At 38.9% G+C, this 27026-nt stretch overlaps 1 protein-coding gene across 4 annotated transcripts in view; it reads right to left on the minus strand.

The window, feature by feature from the left end:
• LOC112995231 (calcium/calmodulin-dependent protein kinase type IV) overlaps positions 1-27026 on the minus strand; it is a 173770-nt gene that overhangs the window by 87873 nt on the left and 58871 nt on the right. For 3 of the 4 annotated variants that reach the window (XM_064500087.1, XM_064500089.1, XM_026120090.2), the window contains one exon: positions 11367-11445. In XM_064500087.1, the coding sequence (XP_064356157.1) occupies positions 11367-11445 (79 nt within the window). Of the gene's footprint in view, positions 1-3716; positions 3783-11366; positions 11446-27026 lie in introns of those variants that run through there. The other variant, XM_064500088.1, reaches the window with a different exon arrangement.

Raw genomic sequence — 27026 nt, forward strand, 5'->3', positions numbered from 1 at the left:
AACTCCTGGCAATGAAGTGTCCCCAAAGTCGCTTTAGTGTTGTTTGATAGCATATAGCACCTGTAACTCTACACCTACGGTAAGCGAATAAATGAGCTCTTATCCCCAAAACCTCCTAAAACATACAAGTTATGTACTTCATAACTTGAATAACACAGAAAACTAGTAGATCTTCAAATGAAAGCAGGGAAAGAATCCCTTGCTAGAAGCTTTTCAGAGACTGACAATGAAAAATGACTGATATAGTTGGAAGAGGGCAGAGTGAGGTGATGAAGAGAAGTAGACAGATACGTGAAAGAAAGGCTTTATAGCTGATTTACAGAGCTTGTTTCACAGATCAGAAACTGAGCTGAGTTTCTTGTTAGTGCTATGCATCAATAAATAATGCCAGAATTTATGGGACTATTTTTGTCCCTGTATCTCTCCACTCCCTGTGGAGAATGTCTCAACTACATCCATGATACCACATTAACTTCCCTCCTCTGCAGGATCTATGATCCACGCTGGAAAAGGGGACAGAGACTGAGTAGGCTGAGAGCAGCAGGAACACGCAGTGACTTCTCTCTCCAACAGATCAGGCAGAAGAACATGGTGCAGCCTGGACTAAAATCCAACCTGCGAATTCTGCGTGCACGTGCCACAGGGCGTCTTCCATATTTAATGCTATGTTCCCTGATGCTTTGTACAGTTTTGTAGTAGCTGGAGAAGACTGAGTTGAAAGAAGGCAATCGTAAGCTATGTGAACTGAACCAGAACAGAGGAATATTTGAATTGCAGGAGACCCAACTACCTCTCCCTTTACTGCCACCAAATTCACGTGTAGATTTGGCAACTCGCATACAGCCAGAGCTAAAATACACCTCTGTCACATGAAGTGTGATTTGGGATGGAATTTTGGTACCAAAACCAAAGAACGCAAACCCTGAAGATTCCTTAGGTTCTTATGTTGCTGTGGCTAATTTAGCTTTTTGAGAGATCCAGCTAGTCAGCGTTGAGAACTAGTTGAGACCTTCAGACTAAGTTTCCTGAGGTCGCCATTACAAATGACTACTCTGAACGTGCTCCCATAAACTTTGTGACTAACAAACTCTGCACAAAGCTCAATGCTAGTAAAGCTGTCCCTCTTTGGACACGTTTCACATATCCACGACATGGGAGGGAGAAGACCTGGCTTATAAACACACAGTTTATATGTTAGACACGATGTCCACCAACACTACGCCCCTTTCTCCATTGGTTACATAACATCAACAAACAAAATGAAGAATTGGAAAGAAGGAAGAACTATCAACCACATACGAAGTCATGCCCTCTTTTGTGCCCTTTCCTCAGAGCCAGTGAATCTTGAATGCTGTTTCTGCCTGAGAGAAAGTGGTTGGAAGAGTTTATAGCTGATAATGGCATTCTTCTGGTATGGCAGACCCTCTGGTATGGTTTAGACCTCTCATGAAGTGGAGGACACTAAACACAATCTCCTATTCCTGTATCAGTGTTTTATCACAGAGCTACCATACAGAAGAGCACTGGAATTACCATAATCTTCATCCTTGCCCACCTTCGAAAAGACTGACTTAGAGATCTAAAAAGATCTGAACTATGAACTCCCATCTCTGCTGAGTGCTTCTTGCACCAGTGTTTGATATCTGTCTCTCTGAGAAAAGCTGAGATGCAACACACACCACTTCCTGCTCAGCCCTCTGTGCTGGTCCTGTTCCTTCTGCTGGCTACTGTAAGGCAACCAAAATGGGAGGCAGCCTTCCCCAAAGCCTTGCCCATGCCTGACTTATCTATATGCATTTTCTCCGTAAAGACAAGTATGCACAAGAATGCACAAAATAGCAATAACTAATTGCCTGAATACAAATCCCTTACAGATCTAGCCGCTTGCCTTAGCACCTCATGTTTTCCCCATCCACAAAACACAGAAATGTTGCTGTGTTCTCTCACCGTGGTGTTGCATCTCTAACATAGTAATAGTCCAAAAAGAATAACGGAAATGAGTCCTAATAGTAATATGAATTATTTTCCTAGAGTGTTGATAAACAGATTTTTGGCTTCTCCCTCATCTTGACCTGCAGGAATTAGGATTTTTCCCACAAATTCTTGAAAGCCACACCACAGAGTTCTTCTGACTTTGTATGCTCTCATGTTTTTACATTTAAGTCATATACTTAGTACATGTGCTACTCAGTCTAAAACCCTACAACTACTTCTCATGATATTTCTTCTTGTAGCACTATTATTTTATTGGGGAGTAAATGGCTAAAAAGAGTATCAGTGTTATATATCTTGCAGATAAAAATTAAAATTTCTGTAGGTTGATATTCCTGAGAGTACTGCTTAGAGGTCCTGAGATGTTAGCATATCATATAATCTTTGCAATTCTAAAGTAACTTCAAATCAGAATTCTCTCAAAATACGATAGCACTGAAATACAAACAAAGCATGTTATTTCAGCTATTTCTTATTATTTATGGAAAGGCTTCCAGCTGCTTTCAACTGTATTCACATTAGTGCACTCTGGTTCTCGAAAAAAAGCCCCGTTGAAGTTTCAAACATCTGTTCATGCAATATATGCAAAGTATAATGGAATAGCTTTCTGGAAACAAACAGTAGTATTAGGAGGCTGCTTAAAAAGAAGGGGAAGGAATAACAGATATATATATTTTTACATTTATGGGAAAACATATTATTAGGGGTTTTTTATTTATTCAGTTTTTATTTTTTCGTAGGGAAGCACTTCTTAATTCAAATGGAGAGCTAGTTCTGTTTGGCAAAAAGTTTGGATGATCCTCCCCCATATACTCTAGCCCTGCAGCCATCACCATTGCAACGTTCAGCTTGTACTGAACTTTTGTTCTGATCTTAAGAGCTGCTTTGACCAGATCACACACCCCACAGAGATCAGACAGTGAAGCTAGCTTCAGGATTTTTTGAAGGCTCTTTTGTAACCTGTACCCGGTCTTGCTGCCCATACAACTGTTGTTTTAACTTCTGCCTCCACTTTTCTATTCCTGCCTGTGTTCTTTCTTTTACAGGACACAAGATAAAAGGAGTCCAGCTCGGCCAAAGAGGATATATTTTATCTTGAAATACACTAGTGTGTGTAACCAGTTTGCCAAATGAGTACATGCTGATTATGGAGCTCTTAGTAAAATAAATACCCTCTCTTACAAAACTGAATTGGATTTGCCCCTCTGAGGGGCTAGGGAAGAACTTGACTGCAGGCCAGAGGAATGAATCCAGGATGCTAAGTTATAAGTTATATGCTGTCCTTGTTTTATTCCAGCAACTGAACTGCCAGCAGCAGAGAAAATGCTGTCGTTTCTCATCTTCTACTCTTTTCTCTTCATTTTTGTGCATGTACCCAGTTTTCCTTTAATTTTTTGTTTGACAGTGTAGAACAAGGAAACTCAATCTCCCTCCCCTAAAATGAATTACTGTTGCAACGGTGACAACAGGATCACAGCACAGGCTTCTAAAAACAGTGACATCCTAAAACACAAAAGGAGGAGATATTCTAAGATCCCCAGTGCAAGCCTCATGGACAGGCTGCCTAGGCAGAAGCCCTGTCTTCCCTGCAGGACAGCTCCACCCAAGGCATGTTACTAGACTACCTTTAACAGGCTGTAAATAGTGAAGGGTTTCTAAAGAGAAGGACTGTAATCTCAGGATAGACTAATATTTACCTGTGCTTCGGATAGACTAATATTTACCTCTGCACTTCTGCATGGCTGAAGCTTTGCTTTTGGTGTTAAATATATCATCACGGAGTAACACATTTCATGCCTATTCCCAGTCTTGCTTCTCTACAGTTACGTCCAAACCAGACATCCACAGCTCCTCTAGATGTGCTTAAAGCCATGGAGAAGAAATCACTGCAAGCAAGAGCAAAACATCCATGGACAGGTTGGTGAGGGAAGAAATGCAGCTCAGATTGTTTCATGAAAGTTCCTCTTAAGTTATTCAAACCTAAAGGTGTGTGTGTGGATCAATTGTTTCTTTTTTACCGGATTAATAATCTAAAGGATACTATTTAGTTTCTCAGTACTCGCTCAACAATGCAAAGCATGCAGTAGGCCGAGCTTCCTTGAAACTGCACAAGGAGTTGAGCTTTATATTTTCCTCTTTTTAGTAATCTGTCTTTATACTTCTGAAAAATAAGCTGCGAACACCAGAAATGAATGTTAGCTAATTACCTGTAAATTAAATGCAGTGGGGGGGAAGGAGGGGGGGAAAGAGACAGAATACATACTCTCTTTTCTTGACTTAATATCTTAACCCAAGGGACGACTTACTCATGAAGAACACAGCAATTCAATCTAAATGGTGACAGGTAAAAAATATTGTTCTACATTAAGTGATTTTTACACATCATCTGCATTACAATGCAATATAATACAATATATTGTAATGCAGATTATATGCTAAATACCTTTATGTATAGAGAACACTTTTTTCAGATGCAGAGTGAGTTTTTTTCTTTTTCTGAAGGATGTCCTGGCAATACAGACAAAAACTGCTTTTTCTTTCCAAGGACTACAATAACATATTACAAAGCTTTTTTTCATTAAAACTTTCACTTTCACTAAATAGTGTCCAATTTCACAGCTTATAAAACAAAAACCCATTGGTATCTTACTGTAGAACAAATATGCTTTTAGTTGGCTATTCTTTTGCTGTGTATTTATGAAAAATGAACTTTTCTGTGCTTCTTTACAAACTATGCATCTGATGGACTTTATTTAGAAGCAGTTTTCTTTAGGAAGGTAAAGAGTCAGACCATGAAAGCCAGATTCCCCTTACATATAAGGGAAAACTGGATATAACCAGTGGAAAGTCAAAGCCTTGGTGCCTTATTTCTTATTATTTCTTATTTCTTCATTGACAATAATTTTTACTGAAATCTTTTATTCATCTTTCAGAAGAAACATAACAGTATGAACTACACATGAATAACAGCCAATGACACTGATGACTAAAAATGAGCATACCAGGAAAACTAAAGTAATCTAAATACGTAATAGCTCGTACTATCGGTTGAGTGGTAGTTAAGAAACAGCCTATAGGTATGACCAAGTCCCTGCTCTCACTGAAATTAATGGCAAAACTCACTGCAGTCATTTCCTACACTCAACATGGATGGGGTGTGTGTGTCTGTGAATAACACAAGAATGTATGCCCTGATCGACAAAAATAAACCTTTTTAATGGTGAACACTGATATACAGTTGTTTTCATGTGCAGTTACAAATGATACTATTCTTTTTTCTTTTCGAAAAAATTAGAACATTATAGATTAATGAAATGTTTAAAAAAACCTACTGAAACTGCAAATAAAAGAACTGAGGAAAAATAGCCATGAAAAATATGGCTGCTTACTCAAATGTAACTTTGCTACACTGCATTCACGCATTACAGTTAAGAACTGATAATTTTTTTTAATCGAGAACTGAATTTTGTGTTAAGTGACTTTTTAAATGAAGAATACCAGCTTTGTGAGGAAAAAATTTGACTTTAAATATACATATACACATATATGTATACAGAGAGATATTCCAAACATTAGAAATCTGGGGAAAAAAAGAATTACTGCCATAGTACTTCAGGCAAATGAGAGCATTTGTCTCGGTCTTTAATCTTCTTCTCTGGACCAGATTTCTCAGCTAAACTTCCTCTCTCTCATATGGCAGTTCAGCAAGAGTACTGAAAATTACAGTATCACAGGGTATATATAGTCTAGTTATGGAGCCTATAGAGATACTGAGCTTAGACGAATATAGAGGCAGGAGGTATTCAAACTGTAGCTCCCATAAGGCCAGATGGCAGAAGATGGAAATTTTCATTTTATAGCCACAAATATACAGCTTTTTCTCAAAAAGTCAACAAAAGTCCTGTTTTATTAATTCTAATAACGATCATCTCCAAGTGCCATACACAGTCCCTGGACCCCTTTTCAGCGTAAGCATCTGTAACACTTGCTTTCTCAGTCAATTGGCAAGGTTCAGCCAAGAGCGGCACTCCTCCAAGAACATCGATTAATGGCTGAATGAGCCTCTTGACTACCACTTAGTACTACAATTCACTGCAATACAAAATGAGGAGCCCAGACAACTCTATAGCCCATTTGTCATATACTACCCACTGATGAAAATAATAAAAAAATGACTATCTACATTAGAAGATAATCATGCCTTGAAAAAAAATCCTCCCAAGCGCCAGTGTCTGGGCTTCAAAGACCTTCTCATCCTCATCACCAGTAAGAAACTTCCCACGGACCAACAAACAGCAGATGGATGGGACCTTGCCAGGGCAACAGAGTTAAACAGTTGCCTCCCTCATTTCTCAAACAGCCACAGCCAATGTCCCTCACAACAAAAATCATCAGTCGCCTTAGATCTTCCCACACCCATTGCATTGCACACCTCCCATTTCTGGTAATAATTAGAAAGTCACTTTTATTTTTCTGATGAATACTGAAAAGCATGAACTCAACTGAGACTTTTTATATATGATCTCATAACCTGCTATAATTTCCTTCAGACCCTAACTCTAGATATCATCCGCAGCTCCAGGAGGGAGGGCCAGAAGTCCATTACCATTCCCTTCACTCATACTCCTCTGCTGCACAGGTGTGCACTATTTTATGTTCGCAAATTGTCCAACTGATTAGCATAATTAGATTAACCCCAGAACAACTATTTTCAACATATGCATAACCTGAAAACCGTTGTTCTGTTTCTGATCTGAGAAAAAGTTTATGTGGCTGAATGCTTGTCTGATTTTGAACTACATCAACCGGTCTTCAAGAAGCATGCTTCTTCATAAAAATTGTAAAGTGCCTCACCGATATTAGTTAAGCATCACAAACCCTGTGAGGGAGGATGCTCACATATGAAAAAAACTGAAGTCAAAATGAGAATTCTCCAAAATAATCTCTGTATTTGGATGCCTCATTGACTGATACACAGTGATATTTCATAATATTTAATAATTCTTATGGGACAGTATATATTAATTAAAACCTAGGAATATTAAGCAGACTATCCTTCAAAGCGCTGCTGTGAAGCAAAATGAATAAATACTCTCTCAATTTTATGGGTGAAAAAGTTGAAACAAAAAGAGTCAATAACTTGGCCAATGGCACAATGAATTGAGAATACAGTAGGACGCAAATCCAGACCATCTGACTCACAACCTCGTGCTCCTTCCTTCAAAGCATGTTGCTTTATTGCAACGACAGCTCCCAAATTCCTTCAGATACAGTTGTTAGCACTTGGTAGATCTAAGATGTAGGCCCTCGGTATCTCAACTGCAAAACCACAGAACAGGCACCATCTCTTCTGTTTAACAGTGACACTAATATTGTTTTAAGCAACTTGTCCAGACTTGTGCAGGATATTTGAGACAGAGGTGGATCTAATGCCTTTAACAGAAGGCATTTACCTGCCCAGACTACAAGACAATCTCCAGACTAGCCTTGGTGCCTGTTATCTAGCCTTCTTGTCGTATGGCCAAAGGAGGCAAAGAGCTGTAGATCTGAGGCTTCATTCCATAAATAACATGGTTTGCTCCATTCGAGAATCCTGTGCTCTTCTCATAGGATCAATGTGCTATATGTTGTTTGCAACAACAACTTTTCTAGAATGATTGATTATAAATTTCACATAATTATTAAGTTCTTGCTTAGGGTAGCAGTAATCATTCTGTAAAGTGTATCCTAAAGATACTTCATTCTTTTTAAATACTGAGTCATCATGAAGAAGTAAATTCCGCAGTGAAAAGCTAAGTAACCTCATATTTGCAACTGCGAAGGTATAACAAGCAGTTAACAGTTCCTTATTGTATCTAGTTTATTTGAGGAATTTTCCTGAAGTGCCAAATGGAACTGCCTGCTTCTGCTTCTTTTTTGCTTAATGAAATGGATCTCCCCCCATAAGGACATTACCTGATTCAATCCCTTAAATGTATTATCTGTGCAGAACTTAAGAGATGTAATAAACACAGTAAAGATCAAATAACGAATATATAATACACAACCCTATGTTTTGATCTATGCTCAGGAGACTGAGCAGAATGGTTGGATAAGGTATACGAGCAAATCAAAGACAAATGACTTAGCATGTTCAGCTACCTGTCCCATAGGTGTAGTTTTATAAACATATTTCTTTCTGTATCTATTAACAACAATTCCAAATCTAATTTCTTATACATTATCTCAGATTTTTTTTTTCCACTACTAGGTGTATCAACTTTTCTTTTGGCCTCTTTAGCCCTTCTAACAGGACAATGCCTTCTTGTCCTCTTTCAGCTGCTTTGGAAATTATGGTCCTAATTTGCCTGACAGTTTCCTGACTTTGACGGTCAGAAATCTCAGGGGTAAGAACCGTATATGTTTCTTGAACTACATTTTATTCACTGGAAGTGCAACTTAAAGGATCCAAAACTACACACAAATTGGGCTGAATTTAGCAAAAACAAAACAGAAGCATTCTATTTCAGCTGTTTCGAACCAACAAAAAAGGTTGGGGGAGTTTTCTCCTTTGGGAACAATATAAAATTTTAATTAATGGTTAAGAACGATTAAACCTCTAACATGAAATAAAATATTCCCAAATTATTTCTTCATTTCATTGACAAAAATAAATTTTGTATAAACATTTTCCCCCAATTTCTCTTTGTTGGCTTAATTAGCAACTGGAAAAAACAAGCAGAACTGTACAAATGATCTAAGAATACTATTTTTTTTAACCTAGATACTAGAGAGATATTACAGCAACTTCTAGGAACTCAGATCTCTCAGCAAGTGTATGTTCTCAGAAATGGCTAACATGTCTTGCTCAAAATTTTATTTCCTCTTAAATGACAATGCGTTAGTCAGCCAAAATGAAAAATTAGTCTTATTATCTAAATAAAAAGAATACTGATAGGCATTTTATGTTCTTCGCAGTCTGTTCCTAGTATACTACTTAGTTCAATTCACAAAGAATCATTTGTTCCTTAGCTAAGCTGTTCCCAGAGGACAAAAATAATGATTCCTGAGGCTTTTCTTTAAACTATAGCACCACAGCGATCAGCATGCACAGATCTGAAGCTGTCAGTCAGCTACCAGACTGCTCCTCACAAATGACTTGTTACCTCCTCCAGAACAAGCTGGACCGCTCTGTCCCTGACCCTCATCTGTTTTTGTTTTTTTTTTTTTTAATGGACATTCCTCCTTTCCCAGGTAGTCCTGTCTTAAGCAGCATGAAAAGTTAGTTTGAATGGAAAATCAGAGGAATTTGCTCTTTCACCATCTTCCTTAGTTTTCTCTTTCTAATTTCTCTGTGCTCTCCAGAGCTCCCGCATGTGCATTTGGAAACAGGAATTGTAGAAGTGGGACTGTGTGCATCAAAAGTAAACAGTCAACAGGTTCCTCCTCTTTTTCCCCATCACTTTTCTTCCACTATTGAACTGCCATCCTGTTCTTTGTAATTTTTGTTTAAAAAACCCAACAAGAAGCTTAAGCTAATCAAAATGTTAGTACATGATTAGGACCACACTTGGTTATTTTTATACTGGGTTACTGTGCAAAGATCAGGCCACCTGCTATGAGAGCACTGTTTAACACACAGTTAACGCTGTCACTGGTGATAATAATTGTGTGTCCAAACTGAACTGGCGCTACTGTAATTCATGGCACACACATACAGTGGCACAGCATTACAATATGGCCTCTTTATGTGCTCAATTGTACAAATAAACTCAGTAATGTAATAGTATCCCGTTTCTCATAATGCAACAAAACATCCCAAAATGTATCTATCAGCTACACTGGAAACACCCTGTTACATGAACTACACTCACTGCTAACCACACTGCTAATATAATCAAGGCTCAACTGAGTTTAGCTGTTGTTGCTGTGCAAACAACTTCCCTAACCACATCCTTATGTTCTTGTTCATCATTTGCCCTACACTTTTATCATTAAAAAAAATAACTCGCATGCTCCAAAAGGATGCTAAAAGTCTGAACTGAACAGTTCCGAGACACAAAGAGTTGGATCTAGTACTAATAACGTCCATGATGAGCATGAATTAATCTCTACAAAGGCCAAAAAAGGCAACGAAATATTTTTAAATACTGTAATTTTTCTGAGTGTGTTTCAGAGTGACAATCATGAGAGTATATTCCTATATGTATTATATATCCGCTGGCATAGGGAATGGATAAAAACTTGAAACTGAAGTCCTCTGCATTTCCATAGGGAAAACAGTATGTAAGCAGAAGCAATGCAAACTCTTCACATATGCTCTGCTTCCTCCGATGCACCAGATGCAAATTCAAAAGCAGTGCACAGAACTAAATTTCTATGCCAGTTTAAACTTTGGCTTATTTTCAAAGATGACAAATTAATGCCAGCATTTTACCCATGGGGAACCTGCTCATTACATCTTGCACAGAGACCATTCAACGTTTAGACGTGTTTACGCCTACCCACCCATCATTATGTTGCTACATGTGAACACTGCTGAACTTTATGGGGTAACAGATGATTTACCAGTAGAACAAACTGAATCAAAACGACTCATGAATAAAAATCATGTCCATGCTTCACAACTTGCCAGCTTCCTCTCAAATTTCTCTTTCCCTCTATGTAGAAACAGGAACTGCTCTTCCCCATCTCCCACTTTCTCCTGCTGCTTGAGGTGTCTCAGTCCATTACTAGCCTTTCCTCTTGAGGCTCTCCTCATGCTTTCCACTACCCATTTTGTAGCGCACACAGAAATAACTGTGGTAGAAGTGTGATATATATGGAGCTACAAAAATAACTGACAACTCAACTGGTTCTCTTGGAGTTTTGTAAGGGGGGAAAAAACCCTCTAAAAATATTTAAATCTACTGGAGTCTAAGAAAAGATTTTTTGGCAGAACTGAAACAAATGTCCAAATGAATTTACTTTTTGAATTGGTGCTTTAAACAGTTCCTGAAAAAGCTAAATCATGTAATGATATTTTTTGAGCAAAACAATGTACTAAAGCAATATGAATTTACAGAATGGTTAAATGAATCGGAATCTGCATCTTTTCTTTGGCAAAAGTAGAAGAAATTTTTGCCTAAAAGAAAGTTTTGCCCAGATCTATGTCTATACAGAGGATGCCAGATGAAGGTACATGCAAGATTCATGGGGATAAGGCATTTTCAATAGAGTACTGCTACCTCTAAAAGCTGTTTCAGCCATGAGGAACAGAAGAAGCTCAGCTACAGAAAATACAAATCTCAGTGGGGTCCTCAGTCTAACCTGCTCCACCCACACAAAAGAAACCACAGCCAAAGAAAGAGACCCCCTCCAAACAACATTCCGAAACAAAAAACAGAACAACTTACTGTCTTCTTCAACATTTTGACGGCGTAAGGTTTCTGGGTCCCTTTCTGCCTGCATCTGTAGACAACGGATGTAGCCCCACTAAATTAAAAAAAAAAAAAAAAAAAAAAAAAAGGAAGAATAGTTGTACATACACCTCTTTGAACACATCAATAAACAGAGCTGCCTAACTCATTTCATTGTTGGTCACAGCTGAAACTACATTTTCTACTTCTCCCTGTTTGGAAGCAAAGACACCTCAATTTTTCCCCAAAGGTGCAAGCAAAAACAGTGTAAAAACTGCTCTCTATTAGACCAGTGAACTTCAGTGGTTATTCAGTCAACAGAAACTGCAAGAGCTCAAGATACTTTTCTGGTCGTATCTTTTTCGGCTCCTGAATCATTCTGGCAGTCTCTTTAAGACAGTGAGGAAAGTAATCTGGCCCCAAATCTGTACCAACCAACATTGTCTCTGCTAAGGCAATCTATTTGCAACAATTAGCTGAGTTTTTTTTAAACAATGTTGGTGGCAGTAATGGGGAGGAGTACAGAGTACAGTTGCCCAACTAGGCAAATTTAGGACCAGTCTGAGCAGGCAGAACTCCTCCTTAATTCGGTGGGAACTGATGGTGCTCGTTCATAGCTTGTTCACTGGACTGGGCTCACATTTCCCAGCTGCCTTCAAGGTGCACTTGTTTGAATGCGCCAGGGTTGAGCATTCATAACATAAAATTACAGAACTGCTGGTTGGAAGACACTTCTCCAAGTGGGAGGTTGGACTAAATGACCTTCAGATGCCCAGATCAGGTCAGTTACTGCTGCTTGGGTTACTTGCTGTGCTCTGTTTGGTACTTGCAAGGAAGGGACCTGTACTATAGGAATTGCCCAAATGGATGAAAAAAACTGTGGCAAAACTGTAAAGGTTGCAAATAATTCAGGTAACTTTATCTTCCAGCACATTTACTGTTAGATGTCTTTGAGCATCCTAGCCCCAGCCACCATAAAACAGATGCACTAGAATGCTGCAGGTGAGCACAGGGTTTCAGACACTTCTGAACTGACCGACAGCAGTAAGCATGCAGAATAGAGCAAGCAAATCTGTCCTCACGAGATTTCCATTACTCACTTTAGGACCCGATAGTTCTGAGTAGCTGCAGATCTTTTCACTACAAGGGACTGCCGTTATCACATACAACTTTGTGAATAACAGAGATGGTAGCGCTGCAGTGAAAGAATGCCATATGCACCACACAGTTGAATGCACTGCAGACACCTCTGAACCAGAAGAAACCCAAGTCGCTATAAGAGACACTCACAGGCTATGGCACGACACGCACGTTCTTTGTTTTTAAACAAAGAAATGATTTAGCCGTGTTTGCCTATATACATTAAACCATGCCACAAGGCTTATTATGTGGGGTGCAGTGCTGCATAAAACTGGCTCACACGCTGCCTGCATGCACGTTCTGCACTTGCCTCTCCTCAGCACAGGCAGACCCGGTGCAGGTGCCAGATGGTGCTTGACGTACATACACCCTTACTCTTCTGAGCACCTGGGTGAGCACAGGAACTGGTACTTGACTGAGAATGTGCCTTACAGAAAGACCTCTTCATCAGGAAAGGTCACCTACAGCAAGGTTTACACGGCTCAGTCACCTGAGGGCTTGTGTGCATCAAATGCACATACAGTACTCTTCAGCTCAAATGCTAAAATGATTTGTCTCTTAGAATAGTGTATTGATAAGTGTGTGGGAGTACCGCAAGCCTCAATGACTCCCAGAATCATTACATGAATTTAATTAGATTTCTCCTCCTTGGCCAACTCTCACATGGTTCAGTTTAGCAAGAAAAGAAAAACATACCACATGAAAAAACCCTCAACATCTTTTAAGTACAACTGAAAATGTTAAAAGAAAAGGACCTGCTGTGATAAGGCTTACACCTCCAATATTTCACTACAGCACTGCAACAGGGAAGTCCCTGTATAAACTACAAATCATTTCTCTATCCTGCTTCACATATTCAGAGTGTAATATAAACAATTAAACTAATTAATCTACATATGCTCTTGTTAAGTAGGCAGCAAACTTTCTAGAAATGATTATGTAAACAGTATTTTACAGCTTTATTTGATTGAGGGCACAATCAGATGCGCTACAGTTGATGGAGGGCTATCACTGTCTCTCAGTAATTCTATTTTCAGTGTTTGCTTAACTAGTTTGAAACTTGGCTCTGAAAAGTTTTCCACATGAACAGAAACCCAATCACTACAACATTTTCGATGATTTCACAGAACTGGCTTAATGATGAGATGAACAGCTCATCAAGCAGGGCTGGCTAGCATGGCACCAGCTTTACCAGTTAATTTGGCTGCACCCAAAGCTGGAAAAGTGGTGGCATAGTCCTAGAAAGAGGCATATGACAGCACCAAGAGAAAGGAATTTAAGAAGGAATGTCCTGACAAATCTGTTCCTGTCAGCAAGGAAAGAGATCACCAAGCTAACAGCCAGCATGACCTTTTCTTCCTCTTCCACATTAGAAAACAGGACCAGAAGTCAGAAACAGGGTGGCAACTGCTTGCACCAGTGCTGGTGCAAAGCTCAGCAGACAACTCTTGCAAGTGCAGACCTGACTCCTTTGCTCTTTGGTGATAAGGGGTATCTCTCTCTCTCTCTCTTTTTTTTTTCAAGCAGCCTTTGGGGATCCCTTCCTTTTGATATGTCTATGCAAACAGAGCTGCCTTGTGCACAGAAGTTCATTTTGCTTTGCTCATCTTGGGGCTGTCTGCAGGAGCTTGGCGAGCCTTCTGCTGAACCAGCACATACAGCTTTCCCGGGTCTGTATGACTTGGAGGGTCACCAGTATAATCTGAGTGATTAAAGCCTCAGTCAACAAAAAGCAGTGGAAAGCTTTGGGGGCAAGAAGCGTGTGTAACTGGAAAGCTCAGAGAACTGCTAGTTGATATAACCTCTGCCCTCATCTTGAGTTTTTCAGCATCAAACCTTGACTGTAAACAATGGGACTCTCAGAAGCTGGTTTGGGATCTGTATCAGCTAAACATTTCCTTGACTCTTTTGGTCAGACAACGGAACTACGTAGAAATCAAAAATTCCTGTGGCAACACACATGCCACTTGCAGCAAGCCTGGAATTTCCAGGCAGGCCGAGACTGGGAGCCTCCCGGGGTCTCATGCTCTGCAGCTGGTGCTCCACCTCGCGTGAATAATATTTATGGTGTTACACAAAGAAATCACCTACACTCAACAGTTAAGGCACTTAGCTTAATAATCACGAGATACCAACACCAGGCAATATTTATTCCTACAATGTGGAACAATTTCAACAGAAGAAACTGAGAGCACTCCGAGCCCGAGCAGCTAATAATCACTTGCAGAAGTAGCCTGCAGTGTGTGACTGACAACCAAACCCATTCCCCATTCAGACTAGGAAGCAGAAATGAAGTCTCCCATGCTCCAGATGAGTTTACCAACCACAGGACTATCCACTGGATAGCACTGATGTGTTTCAGATTACTCCTGCCAGCTCTTACCTCTTTGTAGCTGGTGGAAAATAAATAAATAAAATATTGTATTGCATTATTTATGTCTGTGTCTATGTGTCTCTGTATTTATATTTATTTACTTACACAGGTTTAAAAGAGAAGCCACTTTTATTCTGTGCTTGCAAATCTCTTTCTTCTGCATAAAACAGACAGCCTGAATTCAAAGCATAAATTATTTAAAGTTGGCTGGAACAATATAAAAAAAGGCATGTTGTTGGAAATGAAGATAGTTCAGTAACTAAGAGAACAGTAAAAATTAGAATTTCTGCTTTGCTGAAAACATCATCATTCCCTTTTACTGACATATGTATCTCTGTCTGGAAAACAGCTTAATGATTCTGTTAAGATTTATTTTTAAAAGCCCGCATGTAACTGTGAATATGTTAAAAAATAACAACAATAAAGTCAAACAATGCTTTACTATATGCTTTACTACATCATGGGTTTCTGCCCATTTTTGAATTTACAAAAAAGTTTAAGATGCTGTATACATCTTAACTGATGCTACTTGGTCATAATGGGCAATAAAATACTTGCTTCCATATGGTGGGCTGATGGAACTAAGAGCAGTAACAACTCATGAAAAGCCTCATGATGTCCTATATATGAAATATATCACCGCTGCTACACACACTGTTTAGTGCTACCGCAGCGCTACAATTTTACTGCAGTAGAAAACTTCACTGACATGATAAACTTGCTCAGCTATTAGTCCAAAGATTGTGTGAACAATTTAAAGTATTAAAGTATTTAAAGTATTAAAACTGCTTAATACATTAAATCAGACTAAAATCCAATCACTGATCTTTGCACATGTTGCTTTCCATGTAAATTTGAAAGACTTTGAAACATTAAAAATGTACGTGTAAAACTTTTTGCCCTTTAATATACACTTCACTGAGTATTTTGAATGATTTTTCTGCTTACAATGCTTGGTATTACTGAATTCTCAATTATTTTATGGCACTAATTTAGAAATTGAAGTATTTTAAATATTTAAAACAAGCTGAACAGCAAAAGTGGTTACTTGTACACTATACTTGATATAAACATATCAAATAACAAGCAGATTACAGATAATATTTTAATTAATGCTCACAAAGGACCTGAACTAAAGTAAAAGAACTAAACAGACATCTGCACTGACACCAAGGACTGAACCAGGGATCTCCGAAACAAGGAACGTGTGGTAAGCCGAAGAGACTGCCTCCGTGGCTGTGAGCTATGAAAGATTCGTAGCTTCTATAGATGAAGCACAGAGAAAGACAAGGGTAAAAAGCAGTGGAAAAAGTGTATACATATTGTTAAAAATAAAGAGAATAATGTAAATGGATCCTAAAATTAACAAGAAATCAGAAAAAAATGGCATTTAAAGAGAATGACACTTGCATTTTAAAGTCCTTAGATATTGCAGTTGATCAGTGCAGAAAAGACGCATTACCCGAGTATCTGAGTTTAGTAAAGCAGGACTGACTAGGTCAGGCAGACCTGTGAGACCAACAGGTGATGGAGCTGAATTTCCCCGCACAGAGGAAGAAAATGTGGTAGGTTCTGCTTGTGCTAAGGAGTCAAGACAGCAAAGGCGAGAGAAAAGGGAGGCTCACATTTCAAGTACACAAAGTCAAAAATAAGGGTGTCAGCACAGATGGAATGAAGGCAGAGACGTCCATGAGGGATGTTAAGGAGGTGGAAGTGATATTGTGAATTTGCAAATAAAGGCAATAAAGGATAAAATGGAATCTGTGGAATCAGGCAGGGAGCCACTGTGGAGATGGACAGAGAGAGAAGAGCCAAGGCAAGAAAGGACACAATTTGAGCTGGGTTGGAAAAAGCATCTTCTCCCTCACCCCCATGAGAAGCTGCCTCAACAACAAGGGGAACAAAAATGAAACACAGTCACACATCTGTTTGGTCACAGGTAGGCAAGAAAAGTGAATTCTTGGAGCTGCAGTTTCTGTAATAAAATATTTGAAACAGTTACTGACAGCATTTTCACTAAAAGTAGAAAAACTTGTCCTTTCACAAAGTAGGTCAGCATCTCCATACTCACTCATTCCGCTCGCTCATCCCAGGTTTTATAATGCATTTCAAATCAACTCAGTACAAATACACTCCTCCATGTAATCTCATCCAAATTTCATTTGGATTAAATTGCTTAAGTTCTGAATTGATTTTTTTTAAATAGTTTGTGCTTCATGTAGTCACAGAATTATTACACAATCTAGTTTGTCCAATCAAATTAGGTGAAAAAATGAACGGTCCCAAGAAAACTGTGCATAGCACAGAGCCACAGAAATCTCTGCTGTCAGAGGTACAATAACAGATCAAGTCCAATATTGGTTTCCATAAAGAATACTGAGTGTTTCTACAGTTTATAGAAGTACCATAATAAAATACATTACTTCACTCTCTTATGTTCACACCAGGAGGTCAAAATTGATTTAAAGCAATGAAATTACTGTTCTTAGACTTCAAAATTAAATGCCCCATTTGAAGACAGTTAAAAGCTTCGGGCAGAACAAGAAAAGTCACTGACAAAACTACTGGCATCCACACAAGTGAAAATTACATTAAAAAGAAATTACACATTCCATGGTATTATTATTCTTTCATTTAAAAAAGCACATACGTGTAAATTCAGAAATTCTCACAACTTTCACATGAGAACACAGAGAGCATATCAGAACAAAGTTTCTTTTCTACAGTGAACTCGTAAGCAATTTTTAGAGTATTATTCAAATCTGCTTTCTGAAATACAAGCACGAAGAGGGTTCTAAAGTATGTACAGACTACGTAGATGTATGTTATTCCTCCTCCTCTTATGATTTAATGTTGATTCTTTACAAAAGCTTTCAAAAACTCTGAAAGCTTCTTCTAAACATCACTCTCCATGTATATGACTTGCATGCAATTCTGTGCAACTGCAGCCCTCTCTTCCCCCTCATTATATCGCAAGTAATAAATAAAATAGAAAATTTTGCAAAACAAACAAGGAAAAAACAGCCTGAAATCCTATATGAAATTATTAGTAAAAAATTATTATTTGAAGAAGGCAAGGTTCTAGAAAGTATAAAATTATTATTTCAAGAAGGCAAGGTTGATGAAAAAACATACATAGTTCATGAAAAGAAAGGTGATTCCATTGCATTTCAGAATTTTATCAGGTTTGATTTTGACAAGAAAGAAAATCAATACCCTTTCAGAATTTCATTCTATGATTTCTACTATCTGCGTTGATTTTCTAGCATCTGATGTGACAGGACATTTTAGCAATCTACTCCTATTTAGCCTGGCCTGCAAAGGCAATGCAATAGATCAATAAGGTATTTTAGATATTCAGACTTTTCACTGCATTGTATGGACAAAAGTAAAGGACCCTTACAAAAGCACCTGGATAAAAAGGAAGTCAAAGAAGCTTCTTAAAAGAAACATATCATTTTTCTTACATTTTAAGAAGTTGCATCTTCCTAACATTCCCTGTAAAAGGCCTATGCTGCTTTTAAATGCCTCGTAATCAAACTAGCATTTGCCAATATTCTTAAACCTATATCTTCTACAGATAACAATTTATGGAACTGTAATGCCTTAGATGTGGGTTAGGTCGGCTGGGGAAACGCTAACCAAAATGCAGCAGCCCAAGCCACCATTAACGGACCTGAGTGGCTGCTACTCCACAGCTGCAGGGCAGGGGAAGCAGGGGGGCGGCCCGCAGCCCTGGCCTTGGGGCAACTTGCTGGGGCTGTGGTGGCTTATTTCTCCGTAGCCTCCAGTGGGACTCCTCCTTTAGGTTAAGTGGTGCAGGAAATTTAAAGAAACAAAGACCTGTATCGCATGAGGATCCTAAATGCTTTGCCAAATCTGGGGTTACTGCCTTTAAAAATGGTGGACTTTTAGCTAGGGGTTAAGCTACCCATGTTCGGTAACATCCATGTTAACACTACACTATTTCCCCCCCCTCAGATACTACTTCTAAAGTCTCTGTTTTCGCAGTGGGTAAATGTTCAGGACTGAAAACAGATCAAGAGAACTACATATCTTAAAGAGTTTTGACTAATCTGGCTTCCCTGCCTTTAAGTCTGTTATGTCAAAATGCACAACTTCAGCATCAGGAAGTTTAACATATTAGAGAATGGAAGAATATAACCTGACCCCGACTAATTAGAAGTGTCATTATCATTATCTCATACCTTCATTTGAAAGCATGGAAACAAAATTTGAACTGCAGTGAATATCAGAGGTTACCACTTCTTTATGGGTTACACTGCTCTCCTCGGTGTAACTCACTTTTACAAGGGTGCTTCCTGAGCAGTGCTTTTAGTAAGACTGCTGAAATGCAGATGAGAGGTGAAGATTAGTGCACTTAAACAATACGGCACTGAAGAAGAAAAACATATAGAAAATACTAAAGGGGTTCATTCTTTCTCCTTTTTCTTTTGGCCCCTTTCAAATATTTGGGTTAGACTTCACATGAGAACAGCTATACTTCTAGAACAGCAGGGAAGCTTCACAATACCAAAACCAATTTCTTTCTATCAAGTCCGAAAAAAATTTACAACTGAAAGTTGCCTGGAAAAAAAAAAAAAAAGGTGCCTGAAAACCAACTTGCAACAGTGTCAAATTTATTTTTCCACATGAAGCTCTTGCAGTTCAATAGACCTAGGAATTGATTTTGAATATTTTATTTAGAACAGAGTTTTCCCTTGAGACTGTTCTTCCCTTTTCAGGGACAGACTTATCTACTCATGTTTAAGCAGTTCAATGAAAAAGGCAGAACCAGAAAAAGGAGGTAAAAGCCGACCCACTGAACTCCCACTGCTTCCGACAGAACGCAGGTTTCATCCTGCGTATTGAACTTTGAAAACATCAGAGCAAATTTTTGAAACCAGATGCTTAAACTATGTGTGTGAGATGCACCAAATCCTTGGATAAACAGTCATATGCATATTCTCACGGCTACCGATTCTCTGCAGGTACTTGCTACCTGTGTGACACACCGTGCAGCTACCACCCCTCTCTAAGCAGCGCACAAAGCCTGATCACTTGGAACATTTCAGTGAGCACAGCTCCTACGGAATCACACATGCCTTGTTTTAAGCACTCTTCAATCCATTATCTCAGGAGCAGCCCTTTCCTTCATTTTTTCCCTCCTCTTAAGAGGTATTAATGAAGAATAAACATTCCATTCTCATCATTTACTTAATCTTCATGAAGTAGCGTGTGCAAGAAGAAATAGCACTACGCAGTAAAAACTTTTAAAAAGCTTCCGAAATGCTTTGCAAGACCTTTCTTCCTGGACCATTTTAGACTAGCCTGCCTGTTTTTCTCCCTTGAAGACACTCTTTATTAGTCTGGACACCGCTCCAGGAAGCGTTTTAAACAGTGTGCATTTTGAATGGGTGTCAACCTCATTGACTCATGATACTCTCCAGGTGCAGAATACAGACCAATATCTGCACTAAATGACAACAAAATGACAGTATAAACAGCTTCATACAACCCAATAGCTCTTGAAGGCTAGCAAATTTTCCTGGAGTAGCGAAGGGAACCAGAAGAGTTGTTACAGAAATTTGATTATTAGCAGCTTGCTCTGTGTAGAAAAAACTACGCTTTTAAAACCAGACGGGAAATTGCTAGTCATCTCTGCACATCTAAACCAAGCTTTGAACAAAGTTCTTTACCAGCTAATTTAGGCTAAATCATTTCTGGGATACTGCAAGCTCTTGTGCCCATGCTTATCCTGAAGAGCACAAGCAGCCCTCATTTTGTGAAGTTACGCCACTTTCTGTAGCTTGTGCTGTATCAACAATTTGCATGCTACAGCTGCTCTGAAAGAAGTAATTTTTCCAAAAAGTTTACGTATGGTGCCAACCCATGATTCTCTTACGACAAGACAGACAAAGTTTTAAGGTATGACAGATTTTAAATTTCTTTGGGTCTTCTCAGTATATTTTCTTCATTGAATCAGGTGGGACAGCCCTTTTTAAACTAAGGGATAAGAGTGAGAACTGGGTAATGTGAAAGAATTAGGAGCAAAATATTACATTTTGCTAATACTATTTTCTTCTTTAGAGATACCATATTCTTGAAGTAAAATGATAAACTGAAATCACTGATTTCCCATAATAGAATCACTTCTAATCAGTCATTTCTAATATTTCTGTAACAGTCAAAAAAACAACTTAAACCATAATCACAGTGATAACCTGCAGACTACACCTGAACGTAGTTTTGTTGCAGTAATACAATCACTAGAAAAATAGCATTGAGCAGCACTGAACATACTGATACTGTGTAGATGAAACAAAAAAGCAGCTTTTCTAGAAAGCTGAAGGTTTCATTAAGACACTACACTCCACGGCAACTTGTGCCAGCGGGGGCCTCATTTCAATCACAGCGATAAGGTTTGCAGTTATGGTTAGCTTGACGAGCGAATGCCAGCTTCTGCAGGCATGCGGCAGGTGCCAGGCCAGGTCTGCCGTTAATGCCCAACCTCGTCAGCTGGGCAGACGTTGCACCCAGGGGCTGGGGAAGGCCACGTTGCTGAGTAGATCTAGTGCTTCCCTACATACTGGATTTCATCTGTGCATGCGCAGGAATAGTCCTGTGCGCTCCTGAGCTGCCCCTGCCAGTGGGGTGATTCATGCCGCCAACCCTGTCGCCACCTTCCACCCTCCCAGGGGGTAAAGCCGGCAACAGGCCAGAGGCACCACTGTGTGGTTGCAGCTTCTGCTCGGCTTCACCCTTTCCTCTCAACCGTAATTACAAGATTGTCACACACGATGGGCAGAAATCTTATCGGAAGTCAAGACACACTATTCACTGCTTCCATGTTACCCCTTAGGCCGCTGACCCTCTGCAAACCTAAACAAGCCAAAAGCACTGATTTAATCACAAAAAAGACTCAAGTCATATCAATATTGTCTGCTTCTCCTTTACTGCTCTCTAAGGTCTTATAAACTGATCATTTAATAATTTGTTTTAATACTTTTCTAGGTATAGATGTTAGCCTTACTGGATTACAGTCCATGGATTCATTGGTCGTCAACTCCATCCTTTTTTCATTCCCATGTATTTGCTTTTCTACTAGTCTTTTGGGAGCTCTCCTGCCTGTTGTCTGTTCTCAGAGATACCAGCTAAGGAGTCAGATACTGCTCCGGAAAGTGTCTTCAGCATTCGGGGTGAACATCACCAACTTCTCACCAACGTGAGCACCTCTGAGTAACCTAAATATTCTTAAATCTGCTCTATTTGTGCCTTGTTAAAATTGTGTTAACTACTTGGCTACTATTAACTTTTCATGAAGGCCTCAGCTTTCTCTGCCTAATGTTTTATTTGCTTGCCTTCCCTATTACGTAAAGGACTTAACTTTCTTTTTTTCCTCTTCCTCCTAATGTATTTTGCAAATCTATTCCATAGTAAACATTATCAATTTTGCACCTTCAGCTTTTCTTATTCCCAGAGCTAGTGCTGTGTCCTCTGTTCTGTGTTGTTTTTTTCCTGCTTTTTGTGAAATTTCCTTTTTTAAATCTTCATATTGTTTAATAGCTCCCAATGCAGACACATACACTTATAGGAACTTCAAAAGCACGTTCAGAACATTACAGAATCCATCCTTAGTGATCGTGATTACAGACAATCCTGGGAACTGATGATGTATACGCAAGCAAGTGCACGTACAACAAATTACAATTTCAAGAATGTATCATTGCTACTCAATGCTTAAGATGAGGGAGCTTTCTGTAAGTACAAGAATAAAATTACTGTTTTCTAGGGGAAGATTCCAGATCTTCCCCATGAACAGTCCAGTCCATGAACATCTTTATGTAGTCTTTTCTTTAAGTTCCCTAAACCAGCCACTGTGATCAAGCCATTGTTTAATAGGCTGTGTTAGGGAGAGACTGTAGTTTCCAATGATTGCAATATCCATTTTTAAAGGTTTGGGGGCTTTTAGAGCTGTCAGAGTTGTGCTGTAATCCAGGATAACTAATTTAATATAGGCAGGTCTCTACTGCTATATAGAAAGAACTCACCACAGTGGTGCATTACAGATTTAAAACTAAAGGAATTCTTCCATATTCTCCCCAAAGTGCTGAAACTTCAAGTACAGCATACTCTAATGTTTAGTAACTCTAAATTAGAGCAACTCTAATGTTACTTTAACATTTGAAGACGGGCATTTTCAGTCTTTATTAAAATGTAAAATAAAATCACATTTAAGCAGTGTTTGCAACATACCCTGTATAGAATTTACAGATACAATTTTTTTTTCCTAATGTTTAAGAAAAGTTTGCATGATATTTTCAGAGGGAGACTTGGAATGAAAAAGCATAGCCAGTTATGCCCACATACTGGTTCATACACTTCCAGGCCACGACCGTACCATTAGCTCTTGGTGCATCTCAACAGCTGGTGCCAGCACTGCCTGGAAAGTGCGCTCTGAGGCCTGGGCTTCGGCATGCCCATCTGCCACGGCTTGATGCCCCGTTGCTATGAGACCTCTGAAGAGGGCCGTGATGCACAATGATGCACATGATGACGGAGGAAGTCTTTGCCAGAGACCTCTACATCCTTCATAAGGTTGTTGCCAGATAAGCAGGTATTTCGACAGGGCTGTTCAGCAATGTTGCACAACACTTTGTATCTCAGAGAAGATCAAGCACGTCTTTCTTATATAGAGCATTTTCCTCACTTTGTCCAGACACGTGATATTATTTGAGCATCTTACAATAATAGGAAGAAATAAATGTTCTACTACTGTATCCTCAAAGCAGAATTATTGTTCAATTTTGGAACTCATGGTAAGGCCTGTTAAAACAACAAAAAGCATACATGCCCTGTCAGGGAGTAAATTTGTGTTTCTGTAATTTTATGGTATTGCATCTCTAAGAAATTAGCATCTCTCTGTGCACAAGAAGCAAGCAAGACCAAGGAGAAGGAACATGTTACAATAAACAGGCCCAGTTAATTCCAACCCTGCTTCCAGGCTTCATGGGGGCACTTGTACACCTGAATGTGGACAGAAAACGTGTGCAAAGGCTAATCGTACCTCCACATCTCAAGGAAGTCTTTCAACACACAGAGCAACCGTCGACAAAAGCACTGCTCTATCAATGGTATACAACACTGGCCTCTTATCACACACTCTTCTTTATAGCAAACAAATCTTGCTGGTTAGGCATGTCAGGCAAAAGAAACCAAAGAGGAGGGAAAGATTTTTAATCATCTTACACTACAGAAGGAAATACTATAATCTTGGAGATGGGCTCAGGAATGAGAACCAGCCTATGAAAAGGAATCACATACTACTGCCACTGCCTCCTACAATCAATTTTCTTGATGCCTGAAAAGCAAATACCCTTAGTGAGCTCTAAGATTTCAGTGTTGCCAGCTACTGAAGTCCTCTACTCAGCAAACTCAGTGTAGTTCACAAGTGTCTAACTGCTGCTTCTAGGCTGAGATTTTGTGAGCCTGATTCACTAAGACTGGACCAAAACTGAATAACAATTCCTTTTCGAAGATTTAAGAAAGTATGCTTAGTTTTTATTGTGATCAACAGGTCACCCATCCAGATTGCTTCCTTATGTATTTATAGTATTTTCATATGCATAATTTTTCATAAGTATCTAGTTAACAATGCTTTTATCTTGCAAAAAATCGTTAAGTTTTAGCATATGTCAGTTACCTAAAGACCTTCAGTAAGTTCAAACCTTCTAAGCTTTGGCTTCAAAAGGAGGACATAGTATAGTATAAGTTTAAATGATTTTTTACATCTTCAAGAAAAATAAAGCTTAATTTTTTTGAGGTTCACTATTAATGCTGACAGAGAAGTTTATCTGGTTTTTCATTCACAGATTTTTTTTCCTTCTTTCCTCAATTTCCTCTAGAATAAATCTGTTGGAAATGGCAAATTTGGGAATTCAGTCAGGAAACTAGTGTTTTTAATGAAGCAACACTAATGCTTTTTAAACACTGAATATGCAGACAAACTTGAAAAACTGTTGCAAGCACACAGGTTACAGAATTTTGTGGAGGAATGTGTCTTGTCTTGATAATAAAGGGAAGTGGTTATGGCTGACAAAATATTAATGATCAGGGCTAAACACAGCCTTGCCCTTTGGTATGAGTAATTTATATTACATTTTCAAGGATCCACAAAGTGTTGTACACAACGCATAATACATTCTCAAGGATATTCAAGGCTCTACTCTGCTCTTTGTCCCTGTCTCCCTGCAGTCCCTTGCTTTTTCCATTTTCCTGCTAGAGCTTTGCACATCAGCAATTCTATATCTTACTACTCACGGTTTATATTTTTCTCCCCTACAGACCTCCATATTTTGGGAATGATTGTGCATCATTTAATCTCAGCTACTACTCTACTCCTGTTTAGGGTCAATTAAAAAATTAGGTAGAAAAAACTTAAACAATAAATGCCTCGTGGAAAAATGTTACTGCCTTAGGTTACACCTAAAAAAATGTCTACTCTTTCCCCAGTCAGAGACGTGGTTTCCCTGTATCAAAGATGCAGTTCAGGTTGATGGAAGCTGGGATGTATCTACAAACTAATTCCCATAGTAGAAGATGTTTAACCCTTGCAAGAGGAAGCAATGGACATACCCACAATACGACTTGAAGGACGCAGCAGGACTACGTAGCCATGTGGCCATGACTGTATCACAAGATACTGGAACACACAGAACATATAAGCTGGCACTAACGAGCCTTTAAATCCACTTTAGCCAACTTCATTCCCCTGGTAAATCCATAGTAGAAGAAGGGCTGATTCAGAGCTAGACTGAGTAACACTATACCACACTGAAGCCAGTAACACCAACAATAACCCCAGATTTTTCTGTTTTCCTAGGGAAAAAAATACCATGCAAACAAAAGCAACAGAGAACCATCAGAAGGACATTGCAAAGATGCTTCTCTAATAGTTTCAAGAAAACAGAAGTTTGAATATGAGCAGCTCTCACACACCATTTTTCCAGTAAAAAAAAGTTTAAGTACTCAGAGTTGACAGACAACATTAAATATATTCTACTGCTGCTCTAAAAGGTTAGAAAGACTGTATATCTCTATTCAAAGACAGGAGAAAGTTGGGAAAGGATATAAAAACTGAAAAGCAGCTGAGCTATACAACAGCCTTTCAACAACGAACATCTGATGTAGGTCTGAAATATAGTTTAGGTCAAAAGTGGGACATGGTGATGTCATGCAGTTACACATGCAGACGACAACTGCACAATCTGGAAGAATATGTCAGTTAGTTAAAGGACAAAACTCAGTCAAATAGCCTCATGTTAAAGAGCCAGAACTGATACACCAGAGCGTAGAAAAGCTATGCAACACCTAGCTGTGTTTATTAATCTTTCATATTTATAAGCAATAAATTCACCCCCAAACAAATGTTATCAAAAAACACTGCTGGCCGTTATACATTTTTGTTCTTGCCTAAAGGGAGTAACATGCTACCACAAGCCCCTTACGAGCTTCAGATCATGTATTTCAAATTAATTACTTCATTTCTGTATATTTTTATTTCTGGATAGGATCCTTCAAACCCATTGTGTCCATTCCTTTAGGAAAAAAGCCTGGTACCCAAACAACATATTGCTACCCTACATTTACTCCAGTATCTCTGTATTTTACCCTATTGCTGCATTTAGCCAATTAAAGCACTTTCTGAAATCCCATATCCTTGAGAAGCCTTTCTGGAGCAGCATAAATGCACAATTTGCCTACAGGGCAAATTTGCCATCAACAACAATCAGAGTAGGATTAAGACCTTACTGTGCATTGTTGTAGTGTAAAATCTGTGGAGATGGCTAATTACAGTATTAAATTTGCTCCTTCATTTCTCCAAAAGTAAAAGCCAAAAGCAAAAACCAAAAGCTGTCTTTCTTTAACAGCATCATTCTCCTAACATGGAACTCTTGATGCATTAAAAAAAAAAAAAAGAAAGAAAGAAAGAAAGAAAAGGGAGGGAGAAATGGAAAAGAAATCAGTCATATAGTTCAAATACCTCTTAGCTTTTTTCAAAGGGCAAAAAACTCCTCATCATAGACCTCACAAATAGCCCCAGTAAGACCTGAGCCTACTGTGCAGATTGTTTTGCAGTGCTG

The sequence above is a fragment of the Dromaius novaehollandiae genome, chromosome W (assembly GCF_036370855.1).
Source record: "Dromaius novaehollandiae isolate bDroNov1 chromosome W, bDroNov1.hap1, whole genome shotgun sequence".
NCBI classification, from domain to species: domain Eukaryota; kingdom Metazoa; phylum Chordata; class Aves; order Casuariiformes; family Dromaiidae; genus Dromaius; species Dromaius novaehollandiae.